This window comes from Melospiza georgiana, chromosome 2 (assembly GCF_028018845.1).
Source record: "Melospiza georgiana isolate bMelGeo1 chromosome 2, bMelGeo1.pri, whole genome shotgun sequence".
Lineage (NCBI taxonomy): Eukaryota > Metazoa > Chordata > Aves > Passeriformes > Passerellidae > Melospiza > Melospiza georgiana.
In genome coordinates this window covers 113932091-113957072 of record NC_080431.1, presented here as the reverse complement: position 1 = coordinate 113957072, position 24982 = coordinate 113932091, and the positions used below count along the sequence as shown (strand labels likewise).

The 24982-nt window shown below is 38.3% G+C and overlaps 1 protein-coding gene across 6 annotated transcripts in view; it reads right to left on the bottom strand.

Moving 5' to 3' along the window:
- The window catches only part of KDM6A (lysine demethylase 6A), a 153230-nt gene that overhangs the window by 84282 nt on the left and 43966 nt on the right, over positions 1-24982 (bottom strand). For all 6 annotated transcript variants that reach the window (XM_058043110.1, XM_058043121.1, XM_058043111.1 and 3 more), the window contains exon 4: positions 23131-23180. In XM_058043110.1, the coding sequence (XP_057899093.1) occupies positions 23131-23180 (50 nt within the window). The remainder of the gene's footprint in view (positions 1-23130; positions 23181-24982) is intronic.

Genomic DNA, 24982 nt, shown 5'->3' with positions numbered 1-24982 from the left:
AAAACACGAGATAACTTCACACTCTCCTGCCAGCCTTCTTCATGCAGGCCCTTAACCAGTGACACACACAGGCAAATGCATCAGTTCTTCTATTCATATAAATATCTCCAGTATGGAGATATTTATGTAATATCTCCAAGGTGGGTGCCAAGAGGATGGTGCCAGACTCTTTTCAATGGTGCCCAGCAACAGGACAAGGACCAATTGGCATGAAGTGAAACACAAGAAGCTCCACCTGAACATGAGGAAAAACTTCTTTCCATGGAGGTGGCAGAGCTGTGGAACAGCTGCCCAGGGAGGACACAGAGTTCCCTCTCTGGAGACATTCCAGACCCATCTGGACACATTCCTGTGTCACCTGCTCTGGGTGACCCTGCCTTGGCTGGAGTTGGACTGGATGATCCCCAATCCAACCATGACTATTCTGTGATTCTCTGTGACTCTATGGAGAAGAGCCAGATGTAGATAAAATAAACCTTTCATATAATTAGAAATCAGAGTGTACCCCACCATTCTATACAACAACTAAAATAGGAGGAAAAAAAGTTCCCATGTAGTTGGTTAGTGAAAGAAAAACTATGGAAAAAAGATTACATTCAGCACCCTTATGAGAGATCAGTGACTGCTTTTCACTTGTTTACTACTGACAGGAATCAGAAAGTCTTTGATGGCATCTTTAGCTTGCAGCAGCAGGGTCTGACAGCCCAGGAGCCCCTGGAGCCCTGAGCCCAGCCCACACCACCCCAGGCTGCACAGCACACACGTGGGCAGGCGGCCACTGCTCCTCAGAAAACCTGACCAGGAAAACAAGGTTTCACAGCTCATGTCACATCCTGTGGTCACAGGGTGTCCACAGCCACCTGTTCAAAGCAAAAGAACAGTTTTTGTGCTTAAAGGTATGAATATGTTTATTTCTTTACTGAAATTAAAAAAAAAAAAAACAAAAAATAAAAATGAAGTTTTGACACTGTGGTGCCTGATTCTTCCTCCTGACAATACTCAAATACATAGTAACAGCTCCCTAGAGAGTCTGTACCAAATAAAAAATTCCATTTAGGCCCCTGTTTATAAACAGTTCCAGGCCCTTGGGAGCTGACAGGCTCTAGCACAGAGATTATTTGTGCTCAGGAGAAAGGGAGGGTTCAAATAAAATTTGCTTACATTTGTATAAACATGAAAAAGAGAACTAACTGTCTACATGTGCTGTAAATTCCATTCACCTGCAAAAATACTAAGAACCCTGTGTGTATGGCAAATTAGCATTAGTTTTGTCTTCTTCAAGTTTTATGGTACCTAAAAAATCATCACATTTATACAGGATTTTTAAATACAGCTATTCTAATATGCTTGCATGACTGCTTCTGGAGCAATAATCATAATATTCCAAAATTTGTTACTGGGTATGTGTCTGCATCCCAGTAGCTATGTGAAAGCAATTAAAATATAAAAGTCATTATTCCTGTGACAAATACATTCTGTCATTTGTAATATCTTGGTAAAGAGCTACAAAGTAATTCCTCATTTTCTTGAAGAAGATCTTTTCTGAGAGTAAATATTGCCAAAATACACCTACTACTTCCAGAAGAAATCTATCTATCTTTCTTAATTCAAAAAAACTACTTTTTTCATATGACAGAAAAATTCTTACTAGAAATTAAGCAGAAATAAAGCCAAATAAAAATAATTTTTAAAAATTCCACACCATCTACAAATTGTGAGGTTTTTTCCCTTTGTAAGTAGTTTCTATCTCTGAAATTACTGTGCTGTCTTGGCCATCCTACTCATCTCCTCTTTAGGAAAGACAGTACATCTATCCCTTGCAATTTCCCAGCAGTGCTGCATTCCCACACTCCCTGCAGCTCCCCTCTGAATGAAAACTACTCTTTCAACTTCTTGGGAAAAACACCACCAAAACACTTCTATCCCCACATTTTTACCCGTGGACTGAAACACACACGGCAAGACCTGTGTGAAGAAGCTCAAGTGGGAGCCTTGTTATCCTCCAAGTAGCTTTCCAGCACTATCTGTAAACAAAAACTTCCTGGCACACAGGGATGGACAGGTACATCAAGACAAGACTACTGGAAAATTACTGAAACCCACATAGAGTAATTAATTCAACAGGCATTCATTATTTCAAGCCCTCCTGAATAATACACTGTGTTACAACTACTTTGTAGGGAGTACTGCCCTATGAAAATGAGAAGCTGACAAAACAATATCAAATAACTCAGATCCTGTTCACTGATGATGGAATCTACACAGTTTTGCAAACCATGTGTTTCTTTATCCATAAATAAACCTAGCTCCATTTGCAAAAGGGACTTCTGATCAACTAGTGTCCCTCCAAGTTTGTCACAGAAACAAACATCCAAGTGTCTAAACTGTGATCATTGCTATGGGCATCTGACTTATGTCCCTTAAAATATTTCACTTGATGTAAACATCTTCATTTTTCACTTGGTACAAGTATTCTCAATAATTTAAGTATTTTAACAGCAAACAGAATTTTTCTGACATGAATCAAGTGAGCAAAGGTGTTGTGCAACACACAAAGGATTAAACTCACCTTGACAGGTATTTTATCCAGATGATTCATGTAACCAAATTTAATACTCTCCCTGTAGATTCCCTGAATGTTGTTAACAATCACAAAGCTTCTAATTTATTTTGTATGATACATGACTTTATGAAAAAAACATCCCCCTAACTCCAAACAGAAAACCATGCTTGACACCAGATGCTTCATAACTAAACTAATATATCCAATGTTCTGACAAAAAGAGACAATCTCTCTGGAGATCACCTAGACCCACCCTATTCTCAAGGAAGGCACAACTAGAACATTCCTAGGATGATGTCCAGTTGGGTTTTGACTGCCTCCAAGGACACTGATGTTGGGGAAGATGAAACAGGAAAGCCTTATAAATATGACTGTCCAGCAAAAAGGTTTTGAGAATATGGACACTATAAGTGAGATTGGAATGAAAGCAAGCTTTGAGATCCCTTAGTTACTGAACAACTGGAAAACAATGGTGTGGCTGGCTGAAGGTAATCCCCTTTTGATGGAACAATACCCACTGCCTGCAGACAGGCCCAAGGGTCAGAGCAGACCCTACAGCTTGGCAGAAGAGGCCCAAAGAGGAGTTTTTAGGGTTTAAAATGTAACACAGTATGGTAATGTAATGATTCTTACAGGCTGTATGGGAATGCTATAGGATTTGTATCTTGTACTAGATTGGCTACTGAGAAGCAGAATATTCAACACAGAAGATTTATGGTATTATAACAGGAACCTCGCTCTCTTCTCTTACCTTTTTACGCTCTTACCCTTTTTTACTCCCTTACTCTCTCACCCTCTCACCCTCTCTGCCCCTCCTCTCTTCTCTGGGGCCTGCTCTGAGCTGTGGCTGGCAGCTCCCAGCAGGGCCCTGCCCCCAGGCCCTTTGCAATGAACCACAAGTTCCTGACCTGGCTGCAGAGATCTCTCATCTCCGTCCATCCTGACTGTCCTACCCCCGACACTGTGACACACCAGCCCCTCAAACCCTCTAGGCAACCTTCTCCACTGTTTAATCACCTTCACAATTAAAGAAATAAATACATTTTCATGTGTTTAATTGGAATTTTGTGTTTTCAGGCCTGCTGCTTTTCCTTTATTGACTAGCACCACCAAGAAGATTCTGGCTCTATTTATTTGTAAAACTGGGTAAGACGCTCCTGATCCTTTCCAGGCTGAACAACTCAGCTCCCTCAGCCTCCAGTCCCTGCATGAGACATGTTCCATGCCCTTAACAGCCTCATGGCCCTTTCCTGGACTTGCTCCACTATCACCCCACTCTGTTCTACTTGGGAGCCCAGCACCAGACCCAGAACTCCCCATGCAGCTCACCAAGGCTCAGCAGAGAGTAAAGATCATCCCTCACCTTGGTGGCCATGGTCTCCCTTATGCAGCCAGGATGCCACTGGGCTGGCTCATGGTCACTTCATGTCCCAGGACCCCCAGGGCCTTTCCTGCAAAGCTGCTCCCCATCCTCCAGCCTGTGCTGGTGCACTGGGCTGTTCCTCCAGAGATAAAGGACTTGGCCTCTGTCAAACACCAGGAGGCTCCTGGGGCTGTTCAGCTCCCTCTGAACAGCAGCACAACTTTGTCATCTCTCCCCAGTCTGGTCCTGACTGTAACCCTGCTGAAGGTGCATCCCAGCCTGTAACACAGGTCACCAACCCAAGGTGCTGAAGAGCACAGGTCCCACTCTCAAGCCATGGGGTAATGGCTGGCCTCCAGCTGGACTTTGAGATATGTCCTGGTTTCGGCTGGAATAGCGTTCATTTTCTTCTTAATAGCTGGTGCAGCACTGTGCTTTGGATTTAGGATGGAATAACGTAAACACACAGACCTTGCAGTTGTTACTGAGTGGTGCTTGCCCTAAGTCAGGACCTTTCTGTGTCTCAGGGAGGCAGAAGGCTTGGGACTGATCCAGACTGGGCGCAGGGACATCCCATCCCATCCAAAATCACATCCAGTATACAAACACAGAGGAGCTGCCCAGGAGGGGCTGATCACTGCTCAGACTGCTCAGTGTGTGGGGACCAATTATGTTGTTCAAGTGCTTCATTTTTTTGGATTTTTCCTTTCTCTTTCTCCTTTTTGTTAAAATGATTATTATTGTTAATATTACTATTAGTATTACTGTGTGTTTCACTTAAATAAGCATTACTATTCCTGTGTTTCACCTTAAATAAACTGGTTTTATCTCAGTCCACATGGTTTTACCCTTTGTTTTTTCCCCAATTCTTCTTCCCTTCCCACTAAGGAGGAGAAAGGAGGCAGTGAGCAAGTGGCTGTGTGGTACTGAAGGTGCCATCTGGGGTTTGACCATGACAGATGTTGATCACAATCCTCTGAGCCTGGGTGAGCCAGTTTTCAATCTACCACACTGACCCCTTATCGAGTTTACATTTCATCCGTTTGTCTGTGAGCACATTACAGGAACAGTGTGGAAAGCCTTACTAAAATAAACACAAACAATATCTTGTGGCTCTCATCTCCTCCACCAAGGTACTCACTGTGTTGCAAACAGCTATCAGGTTCATCAAGCATTATTTCTCCTTCATAAATTAATGCTGATTACTTCCAGTGACTTGCCTGCCCTGAATGTGCTGGAAACAGCTTCCAGGATAATTTGCTCTTATCACCTTCACAAGGATGGAGGTGAAGCTGACTGGCCTGCAGCTCCCAGGATCTTCCTTCTTGCCATTCTTGAGGGCAGGAGTGAAATCTGCTTTACTCCAGGCCTCAGAAACCTTCCCCATCACCATGACCTTAACAGGATAATTGAGAGTGGTCTCACAGTGACAGAGATGAGCTCCCTCAGCACTCACTGACATATCTCAGCAGGTCCCATGGTATTGTAGATATTTTTTTGTTTAGATTTTCCCAAACTTGATCCACTTTTGAGAGCAAATCTTCTTGGGTCCCGATCTCCCAAATGGTCTCAAGGGCACTGAAGGTGAGTCCTACCAGTAAAGCCCAAGGTGCTAACATGAAGCACCTCCATGTTTCCCATATCCTTTGTCATTTGCCTTATTTAGCAGCAGCCCTGCATATTCTTTCATCTTCCTTTTGCTGCTGATACACTTGCAGAAGCTCTCTTGTTGCCTTTTATGTCCCTCACCAAATTCAACTCCATGTGGGCTTTGGCTTGCCTTATGCAATCCCTGAATGCTTGCTTGGATGATCTCTCTGTATTTCTCCAGAGTCATCAATCCTTGCTTCTGCCTCCTGTGTGCTTCCTTTTTATGCCTGAGTTTTGTCAGAAACATCTTGTTCATCCATGCAGGATTCCATCCCTTTTTATCCAACTTCCCTCAAGTGAGGATGAATTGTTCTTGAGCTTGAAGAAAGTTATTATGAAAGACAAATACGGACCAAAGAAGAGAGATTCCCCCCAACAAGCTGTCCTGCAGGCACTTCCTTATTTTGCCAATATCCTTGAGGTGGGGCCCAGATATTGATCAGCACAAGCAAATCAAACACTGAGCAGGTCTTCTCATCCTCTGCTTTTCTTTGGTGATTACTGCTCTTATTTCATACTAACTAAAGGATTTAGCTTCCCTCAGTCCCATCTACATATACTGACCTCAGAAAAACTATGAGATCTCCTCAAATGTTTTCCAAGTACAGAAACTAATGCTGGCTCATGTGTACACACAAACATTACTGGAACATCTTTTTTGGACTATGACATCTGGACAGTTCATTCAAATGTTTTATCCTCTTTCATACGGCAAGTGATCATCACCATTTACATCAATCTTCAAAATATTTTATGAAGTAGAACTACTAGCATGGAATTTTCTGTCCTTGATTCACCATTTCTCCAACCCGTTCCAGCAAAGATAGGAATCCCACTGAGTTGACAAGTTGCCCCATTATTTCCCTGTCAGTTTCTCACTGCTGGAAAATCACTAGTGTTGGAAAAGAGCCTTACTATCATTAATTACACAGCTGCTCTACCTCAGGCACTCCACAGAAAATGGGAGTGGACAAGTTGAATATACTACGGCATGAATGACTATAAAGAGATTTAAATACACACAAACAGATCAGCAAAAACTGAAGGAAAATAGCCACAAAAATTAAATGACAAAACTCTCTATGGTTGTACCCCTCAAATCTTAAACCACATTATGCTGGGCAGTAACAAAAACCCAGCTGAATCTGGAACTCTGCTTAATGGAAAAATTCAAAGCGTAATTTTTAACCAAGTCCCATAAGAATGCAGTTGCTGCTTTTATGTTGTTCTTTCCAGCTGAGTAACTCTTGAACCTGTTAGCTGCCTTCAAATGAGTTTTAGAGAAAGCAAGACTTCTCAAAGATGAAAAACTGGAGGAATGTCACTGAAAATGCCTGTTGGGTAGGAAAAAGAACCCCCAAGACAAGGCCTACTTTCAGAAAGCACATAGAGCTTAATTATTCTCTCCTCTTTGGGAAAAGACACTTAGCCCAGTAGCACAGCTTTAAATCAAGCATGTGCTTTTCCTGCTCAGAGATGCCATAGGAAACAAGATGTCATTGAGGATGCTTCACTAGGAAAACAAGAGGAATTTCAGTTTGTGTGCGCTTACGTGGGAGAAGGGAGGACAGGAGGTGTGAAAGGACAACAGACACCAGCTCGTCATTGCCCAGGCTTCATTAGCTTCAGCATAAAAACAGTTTGTTCTGTAAACTGCAAATTGAACAAAATCCCACATTTGGAACAAAATTCTGAGTATCAGCTTTAGAAAAAAACCTTACTAGCTGTTTTGAATCTTGACTTTATTTTTCATTAATCAGTTACATCTGAAAATGGAAGCATTATCCAATAACACATTTTGAGGTATGTATTTTATGTATTCTTACATATGTATCAAAAATTTAAACAAGAATGTGTCAATTTTTTATAGGTTTGTTTCAAGAACTGGAATGCAAGATCATTGATTAACGGTTGCTAGTTAGGGATCAATCAATTATTACTGAAAATGATTGTCCAATTAAGACTGTAGTTGGTTAAGTAGTGATGGCTAATTGGTGTTCTAATTGGTGATTTGCTGTTTTATTTGTTAGAATGTACAAATACTTAAAATGGGCTACAAGAGCCAAGGCAGCAGGCCCACATGACAGGCAGCTGGGGGAGCAGACTGGATGGCCAGCAGCCAAGAGCAGAGCAAAGCAGCTGGGCAGCCCACCAACCATTCCCACAGAGCATTTCAATTCCATCAAATCACCATTTCTTAACAGAAAACTGTACCTCAGTAAATTTTCAGCCCACTCTGTGAATATATAGACTAGTGAGTTTAAGAGCCGTCAGTTTCTAAAGGCAAAACAAACCAGAAAAAATACAAACAAGCCAAATGAAGGACATTTCTTCTGCCCTCCCTATCTCTGGCTATTCTGCACTGCAGCTTTTTCCTCCTCTGATCCAGAGCTCAGGTTGCTTTCCTCCCTCACTAATCCCTCTTCTTCTTACCATTGCATCACTGCTGCTGCGCCTGATTTTACTTAATTACTTCTGTCAACAGTTTAATTTCTGAAAAATTAACTCTGACAAACTGCAAATGGAAACACAACGGCTGTCCTGGACTGGGAACTGAAACATTTTTTAATCCACTACTGTTTCTTCACTTCTGACTACCACCTCACCATCCTAGGTAAGAAACCTCTCAGAGTTGGTAGCTTTAAAATCTTTTCCTCTGGAGCAGTTTATTCTAAGCTCAGCTGACAGGCTGAAAGAGGAGAGACAAGAGGACAATAAGAGGGCAAATTAACCAACATCATCAAATGGGGATTTTCTCCTCCTCTGTTAATTCAACATCCTTTTGCAAATCTCAGAGGGCTCTTATTTTAAAGACACCTTGCTGAGTTCCACAAATTAATTTGAGGTTGTAATTGCTGCTCCTTGGTGTGACTGGACACCTCCTCAGGCTTGCAAGAGTCAGCAGAATCTCCTCTGCAAACAGTTCTTGGGTAATGCTTTGATAATTTGTCTGAAATTTCATTCTTCTGTTCTGCTTTAGAGAGGAGGATGACTGGATTTCAGAAAAATGTCACACTGAACTATACTTATCCTTTATATAAGACCATCCTTCCAGTACAGGCTTCTATATTGTTCTTAATTAAACGAAATACTGTTTGGGCTTTCAACTTCTTCTTCATACTCTACTTTTTCTGACCAGTTCCCTCAAGACCATGAGTTGTGAGATGGTGGATAGAAATACTTTCAAATACTACTATTTAAATATATCAACATGCCATATGAAACTGAACTTGCTATCATAATTCTCCAAAATCTTTTTCTGTACTTTAAATCTGTACCATTCAACATTCAAAATTTATCTTCTGTTTCACAATACAAATGTTCACTTTCACTTCCAGTCATTAAAATCATTATTACTTTTCACTATTATTTTCCTCAACTTTCCCAAGATTTTTCATCTTCAACATGTGTTTTTCACAGAAGTGTATATAGGAACCGTTTCTAATGGTTCCACAGACTGTCAATTACAGAGATTTTTGTATCACTTCCCTAAATACCTCCTATACAAAACCACCATATCAGCCCCACATTTACAACTTTTCCATGACACTGTCTAATATACACCAATTTACATTCATTTTCTTAGCTCCAAAAAGGTGGGATTTTTCCTTCCCATCTTTTCTGAACATGTGATTATTATAAAGTGTAATCTGAATCTACCTTGTTATTTAGAGTAACATTTTAAAAAAATACTTTTCAGCTTTTTCACACTTTCTTCTAAAGCCCAGTTGTCTATTATTAAGCAATTTCAGGACCATTTCTCAATTGAAGATATCAAAGATGAAGTAATTCACACCCACAGAAAGACAGTTCCAGGCCATGAAGAGAATGATGAGAGCAGCTTTGTAAACCTGGGATCATCACCTTGTGGTCACTTAGCACATCCCAAAATGGGAAGGCATAATCATCCAGCCTGGAAATTATCCATCTCTTAACAGTACTTTGCTTAACAAAAGAAGAAATTTGTCTCTCAAATCTACCATAGAACAAGTGCTAACATAGGAAGATTATGGGAATTAAGGCTATCTAAGTACTGCTCTGCTAGAAAGAACTCCCAACATAAAATACAGAAAATTTACTCCTTGGGAGATAAACCACAGCCACAGAATGCCTGCTCTGGTAGACAGGGAACAGGGCAGGCAGGGAGCCTAAAAAGGTCTCTTCATGATCAACATCAGGGCAAAGAAGAAAATATAAATCCATTTTCTGGAAGGTCCAATTTGTGCTTGATGTCTTCCAGAAGCATTTAGGATAAGAGGTTTTGTGTTACTTCTCTCTTTTTAACATGTTTTCAATATTACATTTGATCCTCTTCTTAAACTCAATCACATCCACTTCAGGATGTGCTTTAGAAAGTCCAGGCCATATTTAATTGTTTAGGGTGGTAATTACTTATCTAATTCTACTATATTCTACTTCTCAGTTTCTCTTCATAATACACCATGTCTCTCAAGCACTTTTAAACCTGTTTAATGTCTTCACTACATGTCTGGCATCCAATAAATACTTTTCAGGCCCAAAATTCAGATTCTTTTAGGTAAACAAAGAGAAATCTCAGGCTAATAATCTGTTTAAGTCCTGTCTTATTTACCTGCATTTAAGTGAAATGGGTGTTTCTCCATCAAGGATTTTGCCTTAACCTGGCTTTATGAGATCTGTGACTTTCTCAGCCACAGCCATCCCACCCTTCATCCTCTGCTTCTAGAAGTCAAATCTACCCAAGTGCCTCAGGAGAAAATCAACTTCTGGACTTCGCTGGGTTTGACAGTCCAGACCAATGAACTGTTATTCACCTCATATTTGACTGACACAACACAGACAGGACATTTTTTTCCACTAAGGACAGAGTAATCCCTTGTGGACATGGCAGATCATTTGGGACATTCTTCCCAATGATTACAAAACTGTTGACCACCTTCTTTTCCCAGCCAGAACAATGAGTCACCATGGACAAATCTGTGCCTCAAGACACTGCTCCAACACCTCAGTGACTCCCTGGGTTCCAGACATGTAATAAAGTCCTAGCCCTGGCACTTGCTCCTGAGCTTCAATCACCAGAACATCTCAAACCACACACATCTCCCAGTTTGTATGCACAGGCTTTAAGACTAAGGATACACAACCAGAATTCCAGAGGAAGATAAAAAAATCAAGGTTCAGGAGGTTAGTTAACAAAGAACACAGAGAGATGCCACAGGAATTCGGAGCTACATGTCTAGCAAAACACTAGAATTAGGAGAACCACTGAACAGAAGCACGCAAAAAAACAAATAAAAAAATATCAGTTGTGCCCCTTCAAAACCATTTTCATTTTACATGTTTTTCCAATCAGCACTTAATATTTATTCTCAGTTTAAGTAAGGTGCCTTCCTGTGACAGCACCCATCTGGGTTTGCCTTGACCTCACAAGTGACATTCATCATCTGTTTGCTTCATTTTGCTCTTTAATGAAAGCCCAAGTCAGGAAAAATCACCAGCAAGCAGAACCTACAGATCCTCACTCTATAAAAGTCATCATTACAGCCATGGTGATCCAGGAGAGACTCCCAAGGAATCTGTCTGACAACAATGCACAGGGAAGAAAGTTTAGGAGAGACAAAGGCTTACATTCCTCTCAATCTCACTCATCCTGAGAGAAATGAAGTGCCTTCGAGACAAGCTTTTCTTACATGATTCAGACAGACAGAGGGCTCTGTTTGCCCAGATTTTGAGATCAAAGCCAGAATTGAGACAGGATTATAATGCTCCATTAAGAACTAGATGGATGATTTCATTTATATTACTGTATTTTTATGGATTTCAGGGGGAGAGAAGAGATCATGTACTGAAATTCTTGATTCTTGTATAGCTTCTGTTCCAGACAACATCCAATGATTGCACTTAATCAGAAAATCACCCTTCCTGTGCAAAAGGTAAAGACTCTGTCAGCAAATGGAAACACAACTACCTGTAGGTGATCCTGGAGGGAATGGACAGGCTATCACACAATTCAGAAGTAACACTGAACTTTTAAAATGCTGCTGTTGCAGTTACATGTAAGGGTAACTTCATTTCCTTTTCTATCATTATTTTAAGCCTCCCCTTGGCAAGAATACCATCCTAACCTCCAGTGATTTGTGGAGATATTCAAAGGTTTCTAAAGCCAAACAAAATGTCATTGTATTTAATTGCTCTTAATGGATTTTTCTTCCCTGAAATTGTTCATCTGCTTTTTGAAACAATTTAAACCGTGAGTCTGCAGCATTCTGCAAAACTAATGCAACTTTCCATATAACCAGTGATAGAAAACCTTCTAAAAGATGCAGCAGGCATGAATTTCCTACAGTAGAAAACACAGAAAATACCAGCAGGCCTTGTGTAAAGACATCTCCCCTTCTCTGCCACCTCTATGGGTTTCCATCCCTTAGCTTTAAAAATATTTCAGAATTATAATCAGCTTACCATCTTCTTTCTTTTCTAAACTGCAGATATGACTGAAACCCATTTCCCTTTCCACAGTGTTTACCAGCATTGGAATCAGATTTTCCAGCTTGTTTACAGAAAAAGTTCATAAAATTCTGATTCCATCATCAAGATACCTGGAAACAGATCTCTGTGTGACTCAAATAATCAAGAGTCCAATAGGTAAATAAATGAAATGGAACCAAATATTCCTTGGGAGGAGAGAAAAACAAGACCTGAAGTATTTTTAGAAAACATGTTAAACAGCATCAGTGTAGTTATGATGTCTGCTAATACAGCTTTTATTGCTGCTTTCTGGATGACCCTGAGAATTCTGAAGAGTCTAAATTAATGCTTTGGTAAGAAAAATACTAAGTAAAACTCAATAAAAAAAAGACTGAATGAGGAAAAAAAAAAAGAAAAATAGCTCCATTTATTTCAGAGCACAACCATGCTCAAACATTAATCTAAAACCATTTTGAATTTTCTGCCTTTTCTTCAAAGCATGAACTTATTTGCCTCACACAGGCTGCTCAGAGAGTCTTTAAGGAGACCCCAAGCTCTTTGTGTCCCCATCCTCCCACCTGCTGCCTTCTCCACCCACCTGCAATAGATCCACTCACACTTCCACCACTGCTCTCCCACCCACACCCACCACACGGACGAAGCTGAATCTGCATCCTTCAGAAAAGGAGGAAAGGATGCAAGCTCAACTTCAATTAGGTATATGCTTGAAAGAATATTTAAAAAAACAACTGAGATGCCAGTTCCAGAGAGAGCAAATTCAAACCCACAAAATTTGCAAAATAAAGCAATTCTTTGTTTTTGAAACTCAGCAAACATTTCCTCTTTTTAAAGAATGAATCTTAAAATGTAAAAGAAGCCTTTCTGAAGAGAAGTCATTCATTAATGAGACACTGTATCATGTTATAGATCAAACAGGAATCTACAGAATAGAAATATGAAAACCAGGGTGATGGGTTTTGTTTTTACCTTTTCCATGCAAGGAAGGAGCAATCACACAAAGTACCAAGTCATTTGCCATTACTGCGGCTTCTACAAACAACAGGCTTTTGAAAAACCATCACAAGCATTTCCAAAATAATTGTTTCTATTTAGAAAATGAGACATTTGGTCACTCAACTTTATCAACATTCAAGTATTACTCCTGCCTGCTGGAGATGCATCCCCTGTTGGAGTCAGAATGTTCTACTCAACTACGAACGCCTCTCTCCGAGCATTCCCAACTGCTGAGTTTCTCCGCTGCCACACTCCAGCACATTTAATATTTCAGCATCCTCACTCCTCATCCAAGGGGCTGAAGAAGGGAAGCATGCTATTAATCTAAATACTAGCACATTTTTGATGTCCGTTTTTATTCTGCACAAAGGAAACTTCTGCAGCAGGAGAATTCCATGTGAATAAAAAGCTTTTCTGAAGAGACTTTTCCATCAATCCTGATGATACTTGTGTTATTTTCCCCCAGAGTGTTTGGGCTTCCAGACAGAGATCTCACATACAGAGGGACAAGAGGAGCATTCCTGCTGAATTTCCAGGGTGAAGTCCCCATTAGAAAACATAATGAACACTGTCTGGAAACAAAAGCCATTTCCAGGATGAGGGGACAGTGTTCCCTCAGAGGTTCTGTCTTGCCTCCTCTTCCTCCTGACCCCAGGACATTTTTCCCCACAACACATTATTTCCTCTTTAACACTTTCAATATATTAGATATTTCAAATTTCTGAGTTCTTATAAATCCATTGATTAAAAGGGGATGAGTAGCTTAATGAATGAATGCACAGCAAAAAACAATCAGAACTGCAGACGTTGAAATAATTTTTCTTCTAATTTTGGGCAAATGCAAGATATTCCTAAACACAGAGTAACAAGAGTGCTCCCTAAAAACATCTAAAGCTTGTTGGGACCCAAACAGGAGCATGTGAATTACATGCAGAGGGGGATTCCTTTGTTTTGTGTGATGACAGTTAATAAAAAGAGACATTTAAAAAAGCTAATTAATCAAATTAATTATGAGCTCAAAGACAACATGTCAAAATTTATTAAATTCGCCAGTCATAGTCTTTTAAGATTTTACACCTTGTCTTGATACCTTTCAAGGAGAGGGAAGACACCCTCTTGTCTTAATTTCATTACACAACTCACCTAGTAAGAGTTCTTTATTAGATCCTTGTACAGTTCTCCTGTACACAAAATTGGACATGCTGCATTATTTGTCTGTATTAACAATTGCCATATTTTGATGGAACTACCTAAGAATTCTGTGTTTTAGCTGCAAGAGGGACAGAATTTCAGACACACACATACCCACACCTCCCCCACAATGCACAAAACCCCAATCTATGACTCTTTAGAATCATTATTCCTTAAGAAATACCTGGATGAACATATGTTCTTTTCTAAACAAGAAATCAGCTGTGCTTTCCTCTAATTAAACAGCATGAAATAACACATTTCCTTCTTAATCTTTCTTGCTGGCATTAATTTAACAACATGTTTTATAAAAAAGAAAAAGATAGTTCTTTCAACTTGTCTGCTTTACTGACTTTCAAAAAATTACATTTATTTTTAGCATGCAACACTAAAATGTTTTTCTCTTAAACCCAAATACAGTTATTAATTTGCTCTATTTTTTGTGCATTTACAACCAAGTGTTATTGGCAGCACAATCTCATTACCTTTCCAGCATTCCAGCATTTCCCTTATTTTTTAATAAATTTCTCTGAAGTATTTTGAAGGCATACCTTCTACCATTAAGAGACAGAATCCCAATCTGGATAAACACAGTTTAGATTTAAAAATCCAAATTTTTCACGTCACAGATTAATCATGCTAACTGATCACAGCTATGGGATTGCTGACATAACCCCATTTACAGTGTTACCAAAGCTACCAAGCACTTCAATAGAGAAAAGAGATTACAAGGTGCACAAATCACAAATTTAGCCCTTCATTTAGTCTTCATACTCCAAATTTCTCTTGGGTCTTCATCTTTTAACAACTTCTCTGTCTTTTGCAATATCTTCTAAAATGCAATTTCCATCCACCCTGACATACTAAAGGGACAAGCTCATGATCTAAATGTATCAATAATCTTTTAAAATCTGTTACTGTGATGATGCTCTATGTGCTGCATTTCATTTTCCCACTTTTTGTTATGCCAGTATATCACAGGATTAAAGTGAAGTTTTCACCAGAACTGCTCTCATGCACTGCACCCCCAAAACCTAATTATTATGGAAAATATTCTCTCTTCTATTTCCCATCAGCATTTCAGCAAAGACTTTGTGCATTTGCTACATCCTTTATTACTGTAAACCCCTTTATTTTGTGGCAGTAAATTGTTATCACCATCTGCAGTAACAGCTACACACATAAAAAATCTTTGTTATTTAATTACTGAGAGTGGAGTCTTGGTCATCTTAAGTCACTTCTCCCCTTGCCAGGGGATCTCCAGCAAGGTCAGGGCACAAAGCTCGGTCGTACCAGCTGAAGTCCTGTCACTTTTGTTCCACTCTAAACACCCCTAATTTTTATTATCTGTTTATTTAATTCCCTGAGTGATCCTCAGGGCTTCACACTCTACTTTCTTACTCCTTCCTCAAAACAGAGGCCATCCAGGCTCTTTGGTGGAAAATTATAAAGGGCTCTTCCTCACCTGAATGCTTAAACATCTTCCTTGAATTTTTCTTTTTTAATTTGTAATCTCTCCCAGTGTGCCTGGTGAATATACAACACAGAGGTCATGGTTAGGGAAAAAGCTGGCAAAAGTCTCAGTTCAGATCTCTCACAATCCATTCTGGTATTATTCTATATATACCTTCCTCCCTTCTCCCCATATGCTGTTACCCCTAAAGTTTGAGTTTTCTTTTCTCATTTTCTTTCATTCTAATGCTCAGCAAAGCCAGAATTTTCCTTCCCCCACATCCTGCCATTCTTCCTTCTTGACACATTTTCCTCTTCCTCATATTATTTGTTCAATCTCACTTGGCCTTACAGATTTTTCTCTCCTCAACCTTCCCCCTCCTTTTTTCTTTTTATGGACACAATCACTTCCCATCCTGCATTATCACACAGTATCAGACTCAGACTATTCCCAGACTGCTTTCCCCAACAGTCTCCTGGAAAATGCTTATCCCCATTAAATCCCATAAAAATGCTTTTTATCTCCATTATGTTGATCTACTCTCATCAGCATCTAAAAACCAGGACAAAATTATCTCTGTTTTTCATTTTCTTTTCCATAACACAAAGTCATCATGCTTGTCTCTCTCTGTCTACAGCAGAAGTCTTGAGAGTATTATTTTTCAGTTGTATTTTATACCTTCTCCGAACATAACCAGAATGTCTTCATCAAGATCCTTCAAGTGAAAGGACCGAAATCCAAAAACCTGTTTTAGTGAAAAGTGAGGGGTGGTGCAGAATCCCATGTGCTTCACTGACAACCATTATATTGTCAGGCAGAATTAAAGAGCATATAGAAGGTATTATTAATATCTCCATGCTTCACAGAGACACTGAATATTTATTTAATTCCTGATGTTATTTTTCACTTTCTGAATCTCTATTTCCTCTTTCTATTTATTCTATTCCTACCCTGTCATTTTGACTTGCAAATACATCCTGAATTGCAGGTTTTTCATGTACCCATGTGTAGGTCACTGCTGCATCTGCCAGTCCCTTTTGCAGTGTCTGCATCTCAGCAAACTTCAGCTTCACTGAGAATTTTTGAAATTTGCTTTCCTGATCAGTTTTTCCCAACATTTCTCTGATTAAACATCTTCTGATCAAACAGATTGTTTGTTTTTGCTTTTTGTGTAGGTATCTTGAGTTGCTATGGGGCAATAATTTATATTAAAGCCTTTTTGTGTAATTGTTAAGATGTTGTTCTCTGAGGACCCTTAAGGGGAAATTTATCTCTTTATACAGAATCACGTTTTCTTTAAAATAAAAGTTTCAAAAACCTAAGGGCTTGAATAAAAAGCAGTGTTAACAAATCACCCTACCTCTCCAACTTTGTTCCAACAATTTCTACTGATCCTAGACAACTGCATTGTTTCAATTAATCCAAGCATTTATATCTAATTAAAAAATAATGAAATTTTTGATGAATTCTGTTTAAAAAACTACTTGGTTTTTTGAGTTTACTGCAGAAATAAAACAGTTGTGAGTCAATGAAGTGGAAAATTGCTGTCTTCTAAAGGATCTCCAAGGTGCAAAATGTTCTCTTATTTGCTGTTATCAGTATGTCTAGTAATTGCTTTTTGTCCAACTGTTTATAAAGGAAGAAACAGACTTACAGTCTGGAGAAAAAGAGACTTCAAAACAGACAAAATTAAAGAATCATGTTTTTTAAATTATTTTCCCATTTTATAGCATTAAGGAAGCATACAAAAAAAAGTCATTTCACCAAACAAAATGGAAAAAAAGTAGAGGAATGAAAAAAAAGCTGCATAAAACAATTAAAACAAGCAACAGGTCACACTTAAAAACTAACACCCATGGTCTTTAGTTACTTTAGCTCTTTGGAACAAAAAAGGCCTTTCTACTAATTACAAGGGTTTTAGCCATAAGCTTGAGAAATTTCTACATAGCTCTAATTATAGAACAGCATTTTAAAATACTACCTGGCACTCAAATACACTTCAGCTCAGCACAAAAAGGAGTGTTATAAAATTGCTTTCTGCAACAAACTAACAACAGAACAGACTGAGATCATATCCCTCTTCCATGATTAGCACCCACATACACAACTGAATTTTCCTTTGGCATTTGGCTTTCTGAAGAGAATTCAGGTCGGAGGATTTTGGTTTGGGTTTTTTGTTTGTTTTTCTGGTTTGGTTTTTGGAAGTTTTTTCCTCTGTACAGTTTTGGATTCTTCTCTGTTTTATAAAGATTACCTGAGAAAAGTGAGGGGATATTCTCACATTTGTATATACATAGACATATATATAGACATATATTTTATTTTCAAGAATAGTTTAGGAAATAAATATGACAAAAGGTAAAAATTTAGACAGTCATTTATTCTACTCTCAGTAAACATAGATAGGGGAGTACCAAACAGGGGCTTTCCAGAACTAAACTCACACCTCTCACCTTGCTGCAAAATTAGGGGATTTACTTCCCCCTCTTCAATTTCTCTATTTTTTTCTTAACACAACCATTTAATATTCTACTGTATAGCCTTGCAACTGTAAATTCAGTTTGTACCACATTTGCATTTGTAACACAGAATTAGGTCTTTGAAAACCCTTCCTGGGGTTTACCAAACCTCTTTGATGTTTTCACCTTGTCCACACAAATGAAATCTTTATTAAAGAGAAGGGTGATTAAGGCCATTTTCATAAAATGATAACAAGTTCCTGACAGATTTACTTTCCTTCTAGGCAACTTTCCAACAAAAGTCAACAGCTAACAAGAATTCTATATCTGAATTCATGTTGGAGGATGTAACTCACTAATTAAGTGTTCCTTAAACATTTCAAGGAACAGTCAGACTTCCTGACTGATCCACTCCAAGCACTGCTTGATAAAGAGACACTACACTTGAGTGCAGCTGAATAAATTGAGGTCTCTTTTCTTTCTCAGGCACCCTCAATCCAAGGTCTAGCATCCTATTCCAAAGTAAAGCCAACCTTGAAAAAGAACTAAGTCATTTTCACAGTAACGTCCAACATTTTAAGATGCATTTCTAAATTCTGCGCCTTGTCAATCCTTCAATTTATTCACATGTGAATAGAAATGTTCAAGTACCTGCATACTCTGTTATTCTGATAAAACACACTTTTTTCTTAAAAATTCTTAAACCAGCAGGATTTACTTAATACTTAAACCAGGCTAGACTTTGATGAATTAACACAGAAGAATGGACTTCAGCAGTGCTGTTGCCATGTTTCTCATAACTTGTCCACAATCCCCTGAATTTAAGTGTCTAGAAATCTTCACATTCATTCCCCAAGCACAGAGATGTCCCTAATAGACATTCAAACACTTCAGCATAAAGGAATTTTCTGCTCCCTAACACAGCTGTACCAAAAGGTTTTTATTTATTCAAACTGTGCTGCTACAACTGCAGGCACACAATTCCTAACTGATAATTTGTGAACACTCACCTACCTACAAAGGTCACAAATCTTGATAATCAAGATTATCAAACCAGACAAGGACTGCAACAGCAGTGCCATGCCTAAGCAGAGAACTAATCTGAATACTGGATAACCAGGGTCCTCTCTCAGGAACTCTCCCAGGAATCATTTTAGTGAGCACTGACACTCTTGAAGCCCCAAATCTGTGGAAAAGAGTTTTTGGGTCTCTCCTGCCCTGGCCAACCATGTCAGTGCAACAGACCCAGATGTTTTACACGCTTACACTAATTCACTCATGCAATGGAGTTCCTCCAGGACAGCCCTATCAAAACTCAGGTATTATATAAAAGAGTTCAGCATGATCAAGTCCATTATAATACAACCACAAGATGATTAAAATAACTTCCTACAGGTGCCAGATATCTGCCATCATGTTTGGATAAAATCAGGAATATCTTACTCCTTGCTGAGCTTCTAATCCTGCCTCCTCAGAATATGTCAAAACTGATAATCATGGCAGACATTTCCACTTGATATCTTTATTTTCCCAGGAGCATCAACATGTACAAGTTGCAGTTCTAGCTGTTGTCTCCCTCTCCTGAACTGCCCTTTGTATCTGTTCATCCCCCACAGTCCTCCTCACCTCCCCCAACACGTTGACACAGGGGAGTTTTAAAAGGAAATCAGAATGAAGTACATTGCACAGAAGGGGAGATTTATTTTAGCTTTTTAGCATAGGCACATAAGAAACATTGAGAGAACTACTTGAATGCAAGAATGAAAGTCAGATTGGCTTTTATGCAAGTTGAGATATTTCAAGTCAAATAATTTCAAGTCGATTTTTTTTAAATGCTGAGTTGAGGTAGCAAAGTGCTTTTGTAGTCAAAAATTGCAGAAATTTTCCAGGATATTTTACACTGATCTGTGAGCACCCAAAGATTACAGCAAAAAATGGTCTACTTAGAAATATGTGGCACAGTGCAACACAACACCTTCAAAACTATCCATACAAATAGTTCTTTGAAAGGAAATAATATCTCATCAGCACAGAGGGAGTATTGATCTGCTAAATGGCAAAATACAGCATCTTCCTAACCTTTCACCTTCATCCTGTCACTAGAGTATATATCCAGAATATATTTTATAAAGCGTTTTTTCCTTCTCTTTTTGTTCCACACGATCAACACAACGCTTACTGTAATAGCAACAAAACAACCCATGCATCAAAATCTGACAGAAAACAACCTGGTTGTTTCAGATAGACCATCAGAAAAATCTATGAAAATTCAGACCATCAAAAAAAATCTATGGGGGAACAAAAAAATTTAAAATGCCTTTTTCATGAAAGGAAATATAGACTGCATATCATGAAATGAACAATGCATGAAAATAACACTTAATAACCAACCCCATGAAACTCTAAAAATCTGAAGTAGCACAGAGCAAAAATACTTTATAAAAGGAGGCCAAACTACACCCAAAGCAATCTGAAAACTCTCACAATTCTTCTGTAAGTTCCCTCTTTAAAAAACAGAGCACATAGAGGACACTTATTTCAACCACTTAAATTTGCACTGCACGACAGATAAAATGTAATTTCAGATAAAATGCCCAAGTTTATAAGGCTGCTCCTGTCTGACTTCAGCCCTGCCTTATGTAATAACCTTCATGTGATTCAGCACTCTCCAGCTTCCCAGACCTCTCCAGGCAGCTCCCTCACAGCTCACAAATACCACCCTTCCTTCACACCCTTCTCTCTCTTCCTTCCTTTACTATCACAAATTCCAACAACTTCACTGATGACATCCATCCCTGTAAAAACTAAAAAAAAAGAAGAAAAAAAAACTTTTTAAAAATTCCTCAACACTAAAATAAGGAAATTTGACTGAATTTTTTGCCATCTGTATCTCTTTGGGAGAAAAAAGTCACAAAGTAGAACAAACCAGCATAGAAGTGTGCCCAAAAATACACCATAAACTTGCTATTCCTGACTAAATGGTTTCTCACAGATACAGGGCATTAAGGATGACAAGAAACAATAAATTCTCTCTCTCTCTTTCTCTAGACCCAATCCAGGCAGCTTCCCACTGCCAACTCCAGAATAGTTTCATCATCCATTAACAAGATGAAATATGATCCACCTGTGATTTTTACCACTTTCAGTAAAAAAGTTATTAGCTGAGAAATGGTTTGGAGTTTTTCAGGCTCTTTTTCATGAATATCAAAATTAACAAAATCTCCCAAGATTATAGGAAAAGAACCACTTGGAGCTACACATTTCTAAGTAAGCTCACAATTAGATCCTTCCCAGAAGAGCCTAAGAAAAGAAGAAAAATTACTGGTTTTTGGTTTCTTCTTCTTGGGTTGGATTTTTAATTTGCAGATCGCAAAATATTCTTTTGTCAACTGCAAGCAATGCTCTCATGCTTGCAACTGGAATTGTTCAAACTGATCCCTGAATGGTAAAATTCTGGAGATATATACAAGAAAAAGGTGTCTTAAAATATCACACATTGTATACAAACAGAAAATTTATTGCCATCAATTGAGATGAAACTGCAAAACAGTCAGAGTTTACATTTTTTTAAGTGCAGGTAATATTCTGAGCCACTGTGAAAACAACCTACACCTATCAAAATACATATAATTATTCACATTCCACACTGAACTCTGAAAATGCAAGGGAAATAACTTAGTAATCACCTACCACTTATTTTAATAATGAGCCATTGGAATAAAAACCAGAAAAGATAATTCCAGTCATAAACTATTCTGACATGATTAACGTGAAAGAGTAAAAACAACAGAAACCATTACAATTGATTTTTAATTAATTGATTGATTTCAAGACTTATTTACAGCAATCTTTAAAGCAGCTCTCCAAGAACAAGTAAGAAGAACAGAATAATGTTTTTATTGTTGTAATTTTAAAACTGCAGGGGTTACTTCTGGAAAAACTTCCTTCAAGTCCAAAATGGTACACTGAAATATGGAACTTGCACAACTCCTGTTTGAGTTTTACAAGACAATACCAAAAATTCCCCTAGGATCCTCCAACTGGAGCTCTCTTTTTTATCTTCTATAAAACACTTGTTGCAGTTCACTCTTCCACCCTCAATTTACCCTGCCTTTCTCCCCATCCTGTGCCAAATGGGAGAAGCTACCACAGTGTTTTTCAGAGCATTGTTACAGTCCCTGTAAATGCAAAGAACACAAAAATGTTTCTCTAATACCATCTCTGTGTGGTACCAAGAGCTCTTCATGAGCCCTCCCTATCTGATAGATGCATTTATCCACATTTCTAAGGAAAACAGCTGCTCAAGACCACACAAATATCTAATGTGTTCCATGCTTTGCTGCACTTCTTTCTCAGCCAGGAGCTCCAAATTATTTCATGTGACAATACACCAATGCTGACAACTTCTGACAATGCCATTGCAAGAATTTTTTCAATTTTATTCATCTGAAGTCATGATACCTCTACTTACAGACACAATACCTCTACTTACAGAAAAGACAGCTACACCAACAGGATCTGCTCCTGTCTGACGTAAAAGTGCTATTTAAAATACTGAAAAGGACTTGAAAGAATTTGGTGGCTGTGGAAACAAAAAGCAACCTGAGAACATTTTTCCTACTCCCAGTCCAATGCCTGCACAGCAGCTTTCAAGTGGCTCTGCTGCTCTCCATACACACATCCAAGTACCTGTGCTACATAAAAACACAAACCTGAAATAATGGATAATGATGGCAACAAAAAATACTTAAAACCTGTCAGCTTAACTGAGCTGCCTTTTCAATACATGACTTAAAGATATATTTATACTGACATTTATAATGAATTGCACATACATGTGAACATTTACATTAAGACTCAATTAATGTGACAAAAAGTCATTGCAGGTAGATAAGCCAAACTTATATTGAGCAGAATCTACTTCAAAAAATTGAACATTTACAGTAACACATTTTAAAAATAATGAAAAAAAAAAAGAGCATATACAGACCTTCCAGTAGTCAGATTGTAAACTGTAGTACCTCTGGTATGCAGATAATGCTGTAGGGAAGAAAAATGAATGTTCAATTTGTTTTGTTTCATTTTCTTTGAAGAAAAAGATAAAAATCCTTAAGAGTCAGAATACACAACATTAAAATGATAAATGGTTTAATAAAAGTAACACTGCCATGGTAAGTACACTGTTGTGGGCAATGCATTCCTTAAGATTATAATTTTGTTTTATGAAATGTCAACGCAGAAGTATATTTATTATTAATCTTACAAATGTAAATCAAGCAATATTTTAAAGAAAACCTATAACAAAGAAATAATTTGAAATTTTGGGATTTTCATCCCGGACAAAGCTGTTCTAAGATTTAAAAATTTAATCACGTAGCTCATTTACCACGCTCCCTGATGCCCTGTAATTTCTGAAGAACTGGTGAGGAGGGACATACAAAGAGAAATCAATTTCACATGGCCCTTCATTCTGAGAAACAAAAGCAAGCAGAAAAAAGAATAAAAGCTTACATTTTATTCCACAGCCATGGCCAAGACTAACCTGGAAATCAGTGCTAAGAACAGCTCTGTTCAACAGAATATTAGCTCTACTTAGCAACCAATTTCACCAATCACCACCCCTGCATCCCTCTTCCTCACTAAAGGAAAAATTCTGGTTGATTCATCTTGCCTTGGGCTAACAGGCCACTGGAACACAAACAGGCTCTGCTTTTTTCTAAGAAAAAAGCAACACTAGGAACCATCAAAAACGAAGCATTTATGTAAAGATTCACTGCAGCAACACCAAGATACTGATTTTTCAAGTGTTTGCTCCCTAAGATTTAAGAATGGAAAATACACAATGTGTGGAAACCAAACAACCAAAGAAGACAACTCCAGCTTTGGAAAACCACAAGCACTAAACAGATTAGGACACAAGAACACAAATGTGTACTTTAGGTGCAGCTTCATTTCCTGCAAGCACCATGGATAAATCATGCCCACAAATGTTATCACCCTTCAATACCTGTCTTGCATATTCATTTTTGTAACTTGACCAAAGTTCCTGTGCTTAAGTGAAATAAGAACACACACATGATGGTAAAGACACAGAACCTCTGCACTCCTCTGACTATGGAGACTCACAGCCTTTATCTGTAAACAGACACACACTGATCCATGCCCATGAGGTGCCCCTCTCCACCAAAACACTTGTGAGACCAATTTCTAATTTTAATGTTCTAAATTGTGGTTTATTCAGATGCCCAGACTAGAAAAATGAACTTAGAAGAACACTCATTGACCACACATTATTAATAGGCAATGTATTTAAAATTATGTAACTCAGACAAACAAAATCACTTAAAAATCTAATCTAAGTCTTTCACTATTTAAGAACATAATTCCTCCTCCAACACCCCTCCCCCAAAAAAACCTGGTACAAACTGAAGAACATTACTTCAGTCTAACAATATAAAACTAAGCATCTTTTAGTTACATTCTGTAATTATGTTTTAAAGGATTTTCACCCTAAGATGAAACAACATCCTACTCCCCCCAAAAAGTCCTTCTAGATTCAACTTCTCCCAGAATATCATTTACAAGTTTTCAACAAAAAGGAATCATTATCTTCTTAACATGGTCATGACTTTGCTTTCCCCAACAGGGACATGCACATGCACTGTGAAAGAGTTTTGTAATGCATCACAACACAAATAAAAGGAGGGTTTTTTCTTTTACTCAAGCAGTATCTATCCCAATTTTAAGGGTTAAAGTATATTTCAAATACTCAGGTCAAAAGTATATTTCAAATACTCAGGTCAACAGGACCATATTATGCAAGATTCAAGAAACTGAGAACT